The sequence below is a fragment of the Herpailurus yagouaroundi genome, unplaced genomic scaffold, assembly GCF_014898765.1.
Source record: "Herpailurus yagouaroundi ecotype Mexico unplaced genomic scaffold, PumYag 184, whole genome shotgun sequence".
Classification (NCBI taxonomy): Eukaryota; Metazoa; Chordata; class Mammalia; order Carnivora; family Felidae; genus Herpailurus; species Herpailurus yagouaroundi.
The window spans coordinates 14,812,190-14,827,194 of NW_024412415.1; the positions used below are offsets into that span (position 1 = coordinate 14,812,190).

Here is a 15,005-nt window from a genome sequence, read left to right on the forward strand (position 1 = left end):
GGTAGCTCAGGTGATTAAGGGTCTGACTCTTGGTTCTGGGTCAGGTCACAGTCTCATGGTTCCTGAAACTGAGCCTCACATCGGGCTCTGTGCTGACAGTGTGGAACCGGCTTGGGATTCTCTCTCTCCCTCTCTCTCACCACTTGTGCTCACTCTCAGGTGTGTGCTCTCTCTAAAAATAAGTAAATAGACTCTTTTAAAAAAGAGAAAATGAGCAGACTGCCTCAAAGAGTTTCAGTTAAGGCTCAACATCCTAGAGCTAACAGAAAATGTTGACATTTACCTGCAGCTATATAGTATCCTAAATAAGTTTTATGTTTTTTCCAGATTCAATCATTTTGGTCATTCAATAAATACTTGCTGAATGCCTTCTACCTGCCAGGCATCAAGAAGAATTGAAGAAACTCCTTTTAGGTGATAGCCCAGTACAAATCAGTTCATGAAATAACCAACCAGAAGAGAACAATTTGAGCATGCTATGGGAATGACAGATGCAGGACTGAGGTGACCATTTTCTTTGGGAACCATTAGTTGGGAATGAAGCTACAGGCCTGCCATTGTCTTGGCAGGTACAGAGGCAGAAAGAACACGGAGAGCAATCTGCAAATAAGCATCTATATGGCAGGTATGTGACTTTAATTTAGGTACTAGGAAAAGCACAGGCAGACAAATTAGAGAGCAAGACTAACTCCTGGACTTTCCACCTGAGACAGGTCCACAGGGGCAGCCAGAATCAAGGCAGGACAAAAATAATTTTCATTCAGAGAGATATCAGTATTGACATTTTTCCTTAAGTGCATAAATGTCCTGTGGTACCTAAAGACATACCACTCAGAAGAGCAACCTCACTAAGGTATCTAAAACAAGAGCAAAAACAAAACAAAACAAAACAAAACAAAACAAAACAAAACAAAGCAACCCTAGCAGAGCTGGGAAAAGTTCAGAGAAAGACAGGTTAAATAATAGTAGTGATAAAGACTACCAGAAAGACAGACTAGAAAGCAAAGGACTCAACTATTTCTAAAGTCTGAGCAGGTTTCACACACTCCTCTCCTCCCTGTTCATATAAATTCCTCACTTCCCTGAAAAACCTTTCCAAGGGTCACTTCTAGATTAGCTATAGCACTACCTTCCTATCCTGAGTGTCCTCACACTTTTCAGCACGTGGTTGGCTCATATCTGCTCAAACTTGCTAACACACTGCTCTAGAATTGTTTCCCTGGCTTTCTTCTACCCTTAGAGCTTGGATTTCTGTTGGGAACACAAGCACCCCTAAATTGAAGTAAATTGAAAATGATAAAAAAATTTTCAAGGTATAAGGGCTTCCACATAAGAAAGATATCGATACTCTCCAAACTGACTTCTAGGCTTACTATAATTTTTATCAAAATCCTAGAAAGATTTTTTTTGTAGGTATAGACAAGATTAACCTAAAATTTATATGGAAAGGCAAAGGAATTAGAATAGCTAAAATGATTTTGAGAAAGAAAAATAAAGTGAAAGGAATTAGTCTACTCCATTTTCAAGACTTTTCACATAGCTGCAGTAATCAGGACTGTATGGTATTGGAGAAGGGATAGATATATGGATAAATAGAATAAAACAAAGACCCAGACATAGTCCTACACAAATACGATTTTTGACAAAGGTGCCAAAGTAATTAAATGGGTGAAGGATAGTCTTTTCAAAAACAGATGGCACTGGAGCAACTGGACATCTATAGGTATTGAAGGAACCTAGACTTCAACTTCACTCCCCATTAGAAAAGTATCTCAGGGAGCTTGAGTGGCTCGGTCAGTTAGGTGCCCGACTCTTGATCTCAGCTCAGGTCTTGATTTCACGGTTGGGAGTTCAAGCCCCGCACTGGGCTCCATACTGGACTAGAAAAGGGCAACATGAGGCATCCTTGCACTAATAGATCTCTTCCGTGTCTTGACTGTATCAATGACAGTATCCTGGCCGTGATATCGTATTATAGTTTCACAGGATGTTAACATTGGAAAGACTGGATTAAGGGTACCCAGGATATCTCCATATTATTTCTTATAACTGAATATGAATCTATACCTCAAAAAAGGAGTTTTTAAAATCCTTTTTAAAAGCATAAACAATAAAACAGGATGAGTATAAAAGTGATCTCCAAATTCTTAAATATAAAATTCAGGTAACAACTTTTATAATAATATATGTTATTGAAGAAGATAATAATCTATTTTATATTATTCATATTTTTAAGTTTTTTTATTTTTTTAAATAATCTCTACACCCCATGTAGGGCTCAAACTCACAAACCTGAGATCAAGAGATACATGTGCTACAAACTGAGCCAGCCAGGTGTCCCTATATTATGTATACATTTATTTTATTTTATTTTATTTTTTTAAGTTTATTCATTTTTTTTTCAACGTTTATTTTTTTTTGGGGGGGGGGACAGAGAGAGACAGAGCATGAACGGGGGAGGGGCAGAGAGAGGGAGACACAGAATCGGAAACAGGCTCCAGGCTCCGAGCCATCAGCCCAGAGCCTAACGCGGGGCTCGAACTCACGGACCGCGAGATCGTGACCTGGCTGAAGTCGGACGCTTAACCGACTGCGCCACCCAGGCGCCCCATATTATGTATACATTTAAAGAAGAGCTTGAGGGGCGCCTGGGTGGCTCAGTCAGTTAAGCGTCTGACCCTTGATTTTGGCTCAGGTCATGATCTCATGAGATCGAACCCCACGTGGGGCTCCCACACTGAACGTGGAGCCTGCTTAGGATTTCTGTCTTTTTCTCTCTCTCTCTGCCCCTCTTCCCCTTGTGCTCTCGCTCTCTCACTCTCCTAAAAATAAGTAAGCATTAAAAAGAAAAAGAAGAGCTTGAATAAATTCATGCATCAGTCCACCATGACCTAATTATGAGAATTAGGATAGCTCAGTGTCCATCGTCAGCCTCAGAAACTGATGGAGTCAAGAACAGTACCAATAGAACTGGAATTAAAGTCCAGAAAACCCATTTTTTCTGACTCTGGCTGGCCAATCTTCTCTTTTTCCCTGGTGCCCTATGGCCAGTGGCAAAAGTTCCAATAGATTAAGGGAAGCCCTGTCTTCCTAGTGCCCAAAGGAATTTCTGGCTGGCAGTTTGGACCTTCTGGAAATGCAGTCTCTCCTTCAGGCCACTAAGAGATCATTTCCTATTCTCAGAGTCCCAGCACACTCAAGTAGAAATCAACCTGAAAGAACAACACTCCTTTCATTTTCAAATGAGAAAATTAAAGCCTCAGTGCCCCACAACTTTCCCAGCCTCCTTGACCCATATCACATAACAAGTGTAAAATTTCTCACAGGAAATATTGGTGAAATAAATGGTCTGAAGTTTGCCCCTTTGGGAATACAAACATTTCTCTCTGTCGAGTTATCCTTCTACTAGTAGGAAAGTTAGTAAAGTGATTTCTCCACATTTATTGTCAAACACACTGCGGCCAAGAAGTTCTATAGGATAGCACAGATATTCCCTAGAATATCACTTCAAAAGATCAGAAATGAATTCTGAGTATCTCAGCTACCCTTCATTTAAAACATTCTGCATGTTGCAACATGCAGAAGGTTGAAACTAGACCACTTTCTCACACCATTCACAAAAATAAACTCAAAATGGATAAAGGACCTGAATGTGAGACAGGAAACCATCAAAACCTTAGAGGAGAAAGCAGGAAAAGACCTCTCTGACCTCAGCCGTAGCAATCTCTTACTCGACACATCCCCAAAGGCAAGGGAATTAAAAGCAAAAGTGAATTACTGGGACCTTATGAAGATAAAAAGGTTCTGCACAGCAAAGGAAACAACCAACAAAACTAAAAGGCAACCAACGGAATGGGAAAAGATATTTGCAAATGACAAAGCGGACAAAGGGCTAGTATCCAAAATCTATAAAGAGCTCACCAAACTCCACACCCGAAAAGCAAATAACCCAGTGAAGAAATGGGCAGAAAACATGAATAGACACTTCTCTAAAGAAGACATCCGGATGGCCAACAGGCATATGAAAAGATGTTCAGCGTCGCTCCTTATCAGGGAAATACAAATCAAAACCACACTCAGGTATCACCTCACGCCAGTCAGAGTGGCCAAAATGAACAAATCAGGAAACTATAGATGCTGGAGAGGATGTGGAGAAACGGGAACCCTCTTGCACTGTTGGTGGGAATGCAAATTGGTGCAGCCGCTCTGGAAAGCAGTGTGGAGGTTCCTCAGAAAATTAAAAATAGACCTACCCTATGACCCAGCAATAGCACTGCTAGGAATTTATCCAAGGGACACAGGAGTACTGATGCATAGGGGCACTTGTACCCCAATGTTCATAGCAGCACTCTCAACAATAGCCAAATTATGGAAAGAGCCTAAATGTCCATCAACTGATGAATGGATAAAGAAATTGTGGTTTATATACACTATGGAATACTACGTGGCAATGAGAAAAAATGAAATATGGCCTTTTGTAGCAACGTGGATGGAACTGGAGAGTGTGATGCTAAGTGAAATAAGCCATACAGAGAAAGACAGATACCATATGGTTTCACTCTTATGTGGATCCTGAGAAACTTAACAGGAACCCATGGGGGAGGGGAAGGGAAAAAAAAAAAAAAAGAGGTTAGAGTGGGAGAGAGCCAAAGCATAAGAGACTGTTGAGAACTGAGAGCAAACTGAGGGTTGATGGGGGGTGGGAGGGAGGAGAGGGTGGGTGATGGGTATCGAGGAGGGCACCTTTTGGGATGAGTACTGGGTGTTGTATGGAAATCAATTTGACAATAAATTTCATATATAAATAAATAAATAAATAAATAAATAAATAAAAATAAAACATTCTGCCATGTTTAATTTTGCAAGATATTTAGAGAATATTAGCATAGGTAGAGTCCAAGCCAATGATTTAAAGCTCCAAATATCTTGATGAAACCAGACTGTCCTCCTCATACCACTCTGATCCGCAATCTACTCAGGGATTTTGTGCAATGTGCAGGTACCATAGGTGGACCTAAACTTCTTCAAAGAGTACTACCCACAAGTCTTGGACTCCAGTCTCTCACCTAAATCTGGCCCACAGGACCTATCACTATACTTCTCCTATCTTGAGGCTAGCTTGAAATCTACTACAACCAACTTGTCAACATCCTATCTCTGTATCTCATGATTTTTATTTGACAGAGAAATTATTAGCAGCTCACACGATCATGCTGAAGACCTTTCCAACTGGATACCTAGTTCTGACATCCAGCTATATTTTCTCTCTGCCAGAGAGGTACACTGTTGGTGGTTGGTTCCACGGCCCATCTGAGCAACTGGGTCTGTTCCCAACTTGATATCTAAACTCCTTCCTCATCCCTTAGGCAATTCTCTGTGGCAGCCTGATAGAGATCAGGATGTCCAACATGTTCCTGTAAATGCCACCAGTTGACTTGTCTACCTCTCTGTATTTCCTTCAGCTCAGGCGCCCTTGATTTGTAGAATGAATTTGCTATTGCTTGGAAGATGCACATTCAAAACTAACCTGAGATCAAATAAGAATATGCTGTTCCCAGTGCAATAAGCAAATAACTCCCAGCCCATGGGAAGTTTCTATCCCAATCTGCAACTGGCTATCTTTAGAAGTAGGCTGTCTTTGTTTATGCTCCACCAGAAGCAAATTCTAAAACAATAATTTAAATGCACGTAGTCTGTTTTATAAGTAACGTCAGGAAACACTGGTAGGGAAGTAGGGAAGTGAGACAATGAAAAGAAGGAAGCTAATAAATACATGATGAGGCTATTACCACTGTGGGCAGGTGGGGCTTAATCCACTAGGGAACTCTAAGAGACAGTGGAGAACACACTTCATAGTTCTGCAAATTGAGAGGCAAGGAATCTGGGGCACTTATCCAACACTCTCTGTCTGTCACTGGCTAACAATTGCTTCTAAGGCCACTAACCCTCTGGCACTTCCAGCATGCCCTGCATGTGGACCTGGTATGCTCCCTGCCAGAAAATTTTACAGAGCTATAAGGTAGAGTTACCTGTGCTCATCCATAAATGCAAAGATATGTGAGTGGGCACCTAGAATGTCTATTAGGACTACCTGCCCTACCCTGTTAATTGGCTCATGAGAGCCAGGGCTAAATATTAGGAGTCTTAATAGGTAATGAACCTTGACCACACTAAAGTCTCTACTTGCAATAAACAAAAGAGAATGCTCTTATTCCACAATACTTTTTCCTGAAAACCTTGTCAAAAACAAACACACTGTAAGGGGAATGAATTTTCTAAGGAAAAATAGGCAATGGGAAAGAAACCCAAGTTTTTTGCTTTGATGATGGTCAAGGTGTTGAGGGGCTGTTTATAAAGGCATAAACTTAAACCTTTTTAATAACCAATAATGACTCACCTCCTTCCCAATCCCTACATTTCCTCTAGTTAATTCATTGCTGAGGACCCCACATTTAAAGAATAAAAAACCAAAAAGGAGCACAGGGGTGGCTCAGTCGGTTAAGCGTCTGACTCTTGACTTCTGCTCAGGTCATTCATGATCTCACGGTTCGTGAGTTTGAGTGAGTGCTCTCTCTTAAAATAAATAAATAAACTTAAAAAAATAAACCAAAAAAAAAAAAACCCCAAAAGTCTAATGAAAACAATAGAACTAGCAAGGAAAGGCTCTGAAAAATGAACTGTGGGTATTATTTGGCATCACAGAATGAAGTGATAAAATTCTGAAAGAGAAAATATATTTGTGCTTAAGGAAAAATCACCCCCAAAACTTCCATAATGACTTCTTACATCTTCTTTTTGCAAAAGTAGGGGTCTTCAGTTTTTACAAAAGTGTTTAATCAGAGTCATATTTCAGTACCACTAGGAAAAATGCCTAGTTTTCTTGAGCCAAAAATGTTCATTGAACAACCAATCCACTGAGCATCTTTTATGGTGTTTACACTGGAGACACAAAGATAAATAAGGTGATACCTACACAGGAGAACATAATCTTTACAGTATTCATAGTAACTAAGTCCCATAGGTAATTTCCTTATAAAGAGTGAAGAAGGAAATGGGAGGCCAGACTGAGGAAAGCCATTCCTAGTATTTTGGGCAGAACAGAGAAGGCAGATGTTCTAGTGAAAAAAATGTATTGCAGGCAAGAGAAAAGCCAAAAGCAAATTTAGGAGAAAATAGGGCATAACCACACAAAATAATATTATATATAATAACATGTTATACTCACTGGATCTGGAGCCACAGGAAGGAGATATCTGACCAGATGGGCAAGTGCACATATTTGGCCTAGAACAAAATCCATCCCCACAGGAATGCCGGCAAATGGCTGTCAATAAAACCAGAGGTCTGTAAGTACATGGCTTGAGAGCATGGTGCTTTATAGGAACCCAACCCTCAAATGAGGAAACCTGGGTTCTCAGGTGCCTCGTTAATTTTGCCTTCATGATTCATGACCTTAGGCCACAGGTTTATTCACTTACAAAACAAACCTGTTGAACTAAACAAGCTCTGGATGTAAAATGCTGCAACTCCCTTATTTATACCAGTGGTTCTTAACCTCTCTCTTATTCCACACAGCACCCAATCTATCAAAAGCCCCCAATATCTGATTTAGGGAAAACAGAACAAACAAAAGTCCTGCATTTAAACATATTTATATGCCTACAAGCATTTTGTTTTTATATTAGCTTTACAATTTAATGATAGAAGAGTTGCAGAGGTAGTCTTGGGAGCCTATTTCATTATAAATGCTTATTGCTTAATAATTTCTATAAAAATACTATGCCCTGCTAAGACTAATTCTCTACACTGGATCCTGCCCATTGAGTAGCTTTGATTTTACATTGAAGATGTACATCAACAATCTGAGAGAAGAAGTTGGGAATCCACTACAATAGCACTGATTCTGCAGTCAAGAAGCTGTTCATCTTTTTTTTTTTTTCAACGTTTATTTATTTTTGGGACAGAGAGAGACAGAGCATGAACGGGGGAGGGGCAGAGAGAGGGAGACACAGAATCGGAAACAGGCTCCAGGCTCTGAGCCATCAGCCCAGAGCCCGACGCGGGGCTCGAACTCACGGACCGCGAGATCGTGACCTGGCTGAAGTCGGACGCTTAACCGACTGCGCCACCCAGGCGCCCCAAGAAGCTGTTCATCTTTTAGAAAAATATTTACACTTTCATGATACTGAGGGACTAATACGCTGGCACCAGATGCTCTGCTGATGGCCAGAAGGAAAGTCTAAATGGCAAATAATTTATATTTATTAGCAGACTAAGATTTGGCCACTACTTTTTATGCTCATAGACATTATCTCTTCCTCAAATTCCTGTATAACCTTGCAAGGGGCAAATGAGATGTGCAAGGCTAAAAAAATAATATACTTGATAGAAAATGCATTCAAACACCAAAAAAGCTTAGGATAGAGACTGAAAACTATTAAGAAATAAGCTGTCAAAGGATCCTATAAACATTTATTTGAATACTTGTGTATTCAAATAAATGCTATTGAAGACAGCATTTCTTATAGATTCTACAGAACACAAGGAAAGAGTGCCTGGGTGGCTCAGTCAGTTAAACATCCAACTCTTGATTTTAGCTCAGGTCATGATCTCACAGTTTGTGAGATCAAGCCCTGAGTCCAGCTCCATGCTGAATGTGGAGCCTTCTTGGGAATCTCTCTCTCTCTCTCTCTCTCTCTCTCCCTCTCCCTCTCTCTCTCTGCCTCTCCCCCACTGGTACATGCTCCTGCATGCACACACGCTCTCACGAAATAAATAAATAAATAAATAAATAAATAAATAAATAAATAAATATTTAAAAAAAGAACACAAGGGAAACACACTGTCAAGTTCATTTAGAAAATGTCAAATACCATTATATATCTCTCTTAGTGATTCAGTTTTGATCCTTAAATAAAGCACAATATGCCAAATGAATAAGATGCTTCTGGTCAAAATCAAGAACTGGGATAGAGGTGAACTTTTCAGGTCACCAAGAGAATACTGGTTGAAATATTGTTCTTCTGCACAGACCACTCTAGGCCAACAAAGAAAGTGGATCTAGTGATTCCTTAATGTCCTTTCAACTCTAACTTTTCCCACTGTCTGATGGAATTTTCTGGAAACTGAAAATTCCTCCATAGGTATGATGACAGGAAAAGCTCATAAAGGACGGATGCCATAACCAATTTGACTTACATCTCCTTTAAATAGCATCTTTTCTGACATGTGGTTTGTCACTCAACATTTCTGGTGTGTGATGAGAATCTGGACATTTGCCGTGGCAGCAGAATCAATGGGGGAATCTCTGGCACCATGTGAGTTCTTCCCTAGTCTTTCTACTCATCTTCATCTGATGCTCTAGCCACTTCCTTTCCTCTCTGAAAGTTAGGTCTATCTTTGGCCTCGACCACCCAAATTCAATGTACAAGGTTTAAGTAGGCTTGTGGGTGGCCAACAAAGTTAGAAATTATAATAAGGAAAGCAGCAATGTATCCTTTTTTCAAAATCCCATCCAAGTGATTACAAAGTCTATGAAGCCAGGCGACATGTACCCTTGATCAAATTATCCCTGTGGCTCTATTCCCTGTATGTCAGAAATATTCCAAAGGAAGTCACTGAATTAAAGTACAACAGCGGTTTGACCAACTTAGTGTATTTCCCAATCTGGATTCAGAGGAAGTAGGAAAATCTCAGAGCTGGAAGACTCTGCTATAAACATATTAATGGTATGCAGTTACAAAGGAACAAGTACTAAGAATCACCATGCAACCAAAACAACAAAAGAAGAACATGAAGAATGACAGACTATCTATTTACTTACGGACAATACACTGATTTCCACCAGGTAAGGTTTTCCATCCAGGGCAGCAGTAAGCATTATAACGTGATCCACAGACATTAGGTCTAAAACAAACAAACAAACAAACAAACAAAAATCCAATTAGAAGAACTCCACACTTTTTAAAAAACAATATGTGACCACATACAAGGGGGAAAAAAATGTCTCTGAGTTACAAGAACAGGACGAATTTTTGTAGACAAAAAAAAAAAAAAAAGTAAACTCATGGGACCCAACACTGGCTTAGTAGTTTGGGACTCTAACATAATGATACCAATAAGGATATCCTTAATATCACCTATACATACATCAGAAAAATAAAAACAAGAGATGCAAAATGTAGTGCATTCTATCACAACGCACAGATATAAAAATGTATGGAGTTATATGAGTCTAATTTAAATAATAAAATTCCTACCAATCTAGTTAAGAAAGGTCATCATGAAATCTGCATATAAAGTTTTAAATTTCTACTCATTGAAGCTGTGTATATTTTTTCTGTGTCCCAGCTCACTCCTAAAAAGTGGCCATATTCTTCCTTTCACCAGAATTACAGGAACGCAAACGCTGACATTAGTCGGAAAAAATAAAAGCAAAAAAATGTAAATATTTCTTTAGCCAAAGTTTGGAAACACAGTTGATTACCAGAAGTTACAGGAAAACAAAGTCAACGTAACTTTGGGTTTCTTGTTTACAGACATTTCTGCTCCATCAGGTTTCTTGGAGTAAAGCTTCCATTCAGAATCCAGATGATACATATTTAACAACTTAAGGGAGCAACTGTTGTAAGGATCTACTTAACTCTACACTAGAAACTAAGAGGACTGAACACACAGAGACAGGAAAGAAACCATTCATCTCACTATGCCATATCTGAGGGCCTAAACATTAATGCTACTTCCTAAAGTTCAGGGGCTGATGAATAAGGTCAAACGTTTTGTAATCAATTTCACAAACAGTAGCTATTCCAAGGCTTGGTAGTATAAATCCTGTAGCCCCATAAGAGTAAACCTTTAAAAACAACTGTGTAACTAAAATGTACTTCTGGGGGCGCTTGGATGGCTCAGTCGGTTTAGGGGTCTGACTGTTGGATTTCAGCTCAGGTCATGATGTCATGGTTTGTGGGTTCAACTCCCATGTCAGGCTCTGTGCTGACAACGTGGAGCCTGCTTAGGATACTATCTCTCTCCCTCTCCCTCTGCCCCCTTCCCTGCATGCACTCTCTCTCTCCCTCTCTCTCAAAGCAAATAAATAAACTTAAGAAAGAAAGAAAGAAAGAAAGAAAGAAAGAAAGAAAGAAAGAAAGAAAGAAAGAAAGAACGAACTTCTGGTTGGGGTGTATTCACAAACTCTCCATCTATATGCAGAACATGTGTAACAGCACAGACCCCCACTTCATCTCCTCTGAACTCATTGCTTCAAGCACAAGCAGAATTGGGAACAAAGGTGAAGCCTTTGCTCTATCCTGTGCCTCTCTCACAGCCCCAGGGGACCCGGAACACTGCAGGGCAAAATGCACACTTCAGACTGACTGATGCTGAGGCCAAAAAGAGAGATAGGAAGAAAGATGGAGGAACCCGGGAAAGGGCCCTATTCCTCCAAAACTAGACATAAAATGATGGAAAAAGGCTTACTATGCACCCAATGCTGGAGCCTCTCTGAGCTTTAGTTGAAGTCTCTGCACATTGGCGTAATGAAATGTCTGCCTTGGCCACATCGTGTGTGTGTGTGTGTGCGCGCGTGTGTGTCAGATGAAATAATGGACATGAACGCAATACAGCATTATTATCATGATAGAATCATTTTCTGACCTAAATTAACTACTCAACAAGAGGCACTATAAGAGATTAAGGAAGAGAGAGTTTATTACAAATTCTAAGCCACTGGCTCTCAATCCTGTATCCCTTCTGTGACAAAGTAGTGCCCAAAACTTCAATTCAGAGTACCCAGAACTTCCTGGGGCAACTCAGAATCTTGGAAAGGGGAGTAAGATGAGAAGTTAGGATAGGGGGTTAGGGTGAGGGTTAGAGTAACCAAACCTTCCAAACTCCACAAATTTCTCTAGACTAGAAATGATAATTCAAGCCAGAGTCAACCACCTCAAACCTTCCCCACTAACAGCTCATTACAACAACTCCACTGGGTCCAGTCCAACGCCAAACCAAATCCTGGAATAGCTTCAGAGGACCCCTGAGCCTTTATAGGTGTCCTGTGGTTGGAGTAACTGTTTTCAAACAAAAATCAAGACATATTGTCTGACAAGAATGAGTGTATTTATGGAGTAATAACACATATAACATGGTGAAAAGGCTAAGAAAAAAGAGTCCAGAATCAGTAATTTCAGTCCTACAAAGCAAGATATTAAAAAGATTTTCCAAGGTGTTTGAAAATCATACTAATCTAAACATTCCTCATTGTTTTTTCAATGTTTACAATCAACCTGCAGACAAAACATGGGAGATGTTACAATTTACAATGATTTCAAAACAAAATGTAAATGTTTTAAACCTGCACCTGTAAAGGTAATGGTATAGCTATCAAGTTAGGAAGAAAGGTATGGAGAGAAATAAAGTAGTTGCTCCAAGACACAGAGGTTTAAGTATATTATATAATGTTTTAAAATAACCAATAACTGGGGCGCCTGGGTGGCTCAGTCGGTTAAGCGGTCGACTTCGGCTCAGGTCATGATCTCACGCTCCGTGGGTTCGAGCCCCGCGTCAGGCTCTGTGCTGACAGCTCAGAGCCTGGAGCCTGTTTCAGATTCTTTGTCTCCTCTCTCTGACCCTCCCCCGTTCATGCTCTGTCTCTCTCTGTCTCAAAAATAAATAAATGTTAAAAAAATTTTTTTTAATAAAATAAAATAACCAATAGCTGAAAGTCATACCATGATTTTTTAAAAAGTAGGAAGGAAACGAGAGAGAAAAGGTATAGATATCTAAGTGAGCTACGTCCCCATCTTTCATGGCATGGAACCAATGGATACTGTTTAAATCTAGAAATAGAGGTACAAGCACAGTACATGGTGTCATAAAGAGAAACATGAGAAGAACTAAAACCAAACATGGTTAAAATTGGTTGCCCCAAGAGATGAGGATCTGGGGAAATGAAGATAATTCTTTTGCATCCACACCTAATGCCCATTCATAACTGCTCATTTTTTAAAAAAATTTTTTTAACGTTTATTTATTTTTGAGACAGAGAGAGACAGAGCATGAACAGGGGAGGGGCAGAGAGAGAGGGAGACACAGAATCGGAAGCAGGCTCCGAGCCATCAGCCCAGAGCCCGACGCGGGGCTCGAACTCATGGACCGCGAGATCGTGACCTGAGCTGAAGTCGGATGCTTAACCTACTGAGCCACCCAGGCACCCCCATAACTGCTCATTTTTTAAAAAACATTTATTTATTTATTTTTGAGAGAGAGAGTGAGAGTGCTTGAGCAGGGGAGGGAGAGAGAGAGAGAGAGAGAGAGAGAATCCCAAGCAGGCTCTGCACTCTCAGCGCAGAACCCCATAGGGGGCTCAAACTCAAGAACCTGCGAGATCATGACTGAGTCGGACGCTTAGCCAAATGAGCCACCCAGCACCCCAATAACTGTTCATTTTTTTTTAAACATGTGCTGCTACACTTTGATCATCCTCTTTTATTTAAAGCAATTACCTTAAAAGTATAAACATCTTCTCTCCTAAATGGGGTACTTACTGTTTCATTGCATGAACTGTTTCATTCATTCACAGTTCCGTTACATTAGTGATCACGGTTTCATTTCACTGTGTTACTTAAAATTCTACATATTGTCTAACTGTGGTTTTGTTCACATGCTCTGACATTTTTTTATTTTAATAATTTTTTAATTTTGATAATTTTATCTCTTATAGTATTGCATTATTCAATTTAAGTTGTTGCAACCAATATCCTCAATCAATGACTGTTTGAATCTTTAACACATTAACACATTAAATATTGCTAGGTTAAATGGCTCAGTGCAAAGTATTAGAAAGATGTAAGAATTCTCTGCTAATTTTGGTCTTGAGAACTCCAAACTAACAGCACTCTTTCGAACAAGCTGGGTGGTATTTATTCTACTCACACACAGGAAAAACAGCTCTAATTCTAGAAATAAATGAATGTCTTATTTAAGTTGGAAAGCACTAAGATATGTAAAGTCTAAAGTAGACACATTGGATTACTTCCATATCAAAGATTTTTTTCTAAAGTTTCACACAGAAAGCATTAACAAAGAATATAAATCTCTAATGGAGTTACTTTTTTGTTTAAATGAAAGTTTAGCATTCAAACTTTTCTTTTCCTTTTCATTTCCCCAACCACACCCACCAACCTGCTGCCCAAAAAAAGTCAAGAGTTAAAGCTTAGTGCAAGTGGCAGTAGCATTCGGCAAATTCAAAGTAAAATTCAGAGAGAAAAGAAATGTATGCTATGTGCTAAAAACATACTGCTTTATTTCATCCTCAAGGCAACCCTTTGAGGTAAGTTATTGCCTTTAACATTAAAGACACTATGACTTAGGAAGGTTAAACAAACCAGCCAGGGTCCCACAGCTTGGAAGTAAAGAATGGGGATTTGAACTCAGGAAGCCTGCTGCCAGTTCACTCTCTTAACTGCTATGTTATGGCAGAGATGCCTTTGGGGGCAAGATGGCATTTCACCTAATAGCTTTCATGAGGGAATGAGTGACAAACCCCACCAAATGTCCATCAACAAACTACCAATTTAAGCATAAATTGTTTTTACCTGTATTCTAAAAGTTCAGTGGGAAAAGGAAAAATATATTTACAGTCCACTTCCCACTGTCTATTACATTGTTTTAATTGTTAGGTCTTTATCTTTTACTTCTCTTACCAGTTGCTTTGAATACAATGCTTACAACAACCCACCTCCAATCTCTCCAGGGGTGGGTGAGCCTCAGCAGGCCTAATACTCAGATCCAGTTAAGACAAGGCACTTGGAGATTGTGTGGGCTAGCAAAAGCCCCTCTCAATGGAGCAAACAGCTGGGCTTTACCATGTCTGACCACATCACTGCAGGAACTGGCCTGTGTACAAGATGTCTGCAGTGTGTCCACATTCCTTAGCCAGAATCCACTTCTGTAAATCTGGCCTCTCTTACAGGCAAGATAGCCTTTCTGCTTCCTATCCCAAGTTCAAA

General features: G+C 39.8%; 1 protein-coding gene across 1 annotated transcript in view; it reads right to left on the bottom strand.

The window, feature by feature from the left end:
* Positions 1 to 15,005, bottom strand: part of FBN1 (fibrillin 1) — a 242,882-nt gene that overhangs the window by 204,680 nt on the left and 23,197 nt on the right. The window contains exons 2-3 of the mRNA XM_040492627.1: positions 9,824 to 9,906; positions 7,226 to 7,324 (exon numbers count right to left, since the gene is read on the bottom strand). Coding sequence (XP_040348561.1) covers positions 7,226 to 7,324; positions 9,824 to 9,906 — 182 coding nt within the window. The remainder of the gene's footprint in view (positions 1 to 7,225; positions 7,325 to 9,823; positions 9,907 to 15,005) is intronic.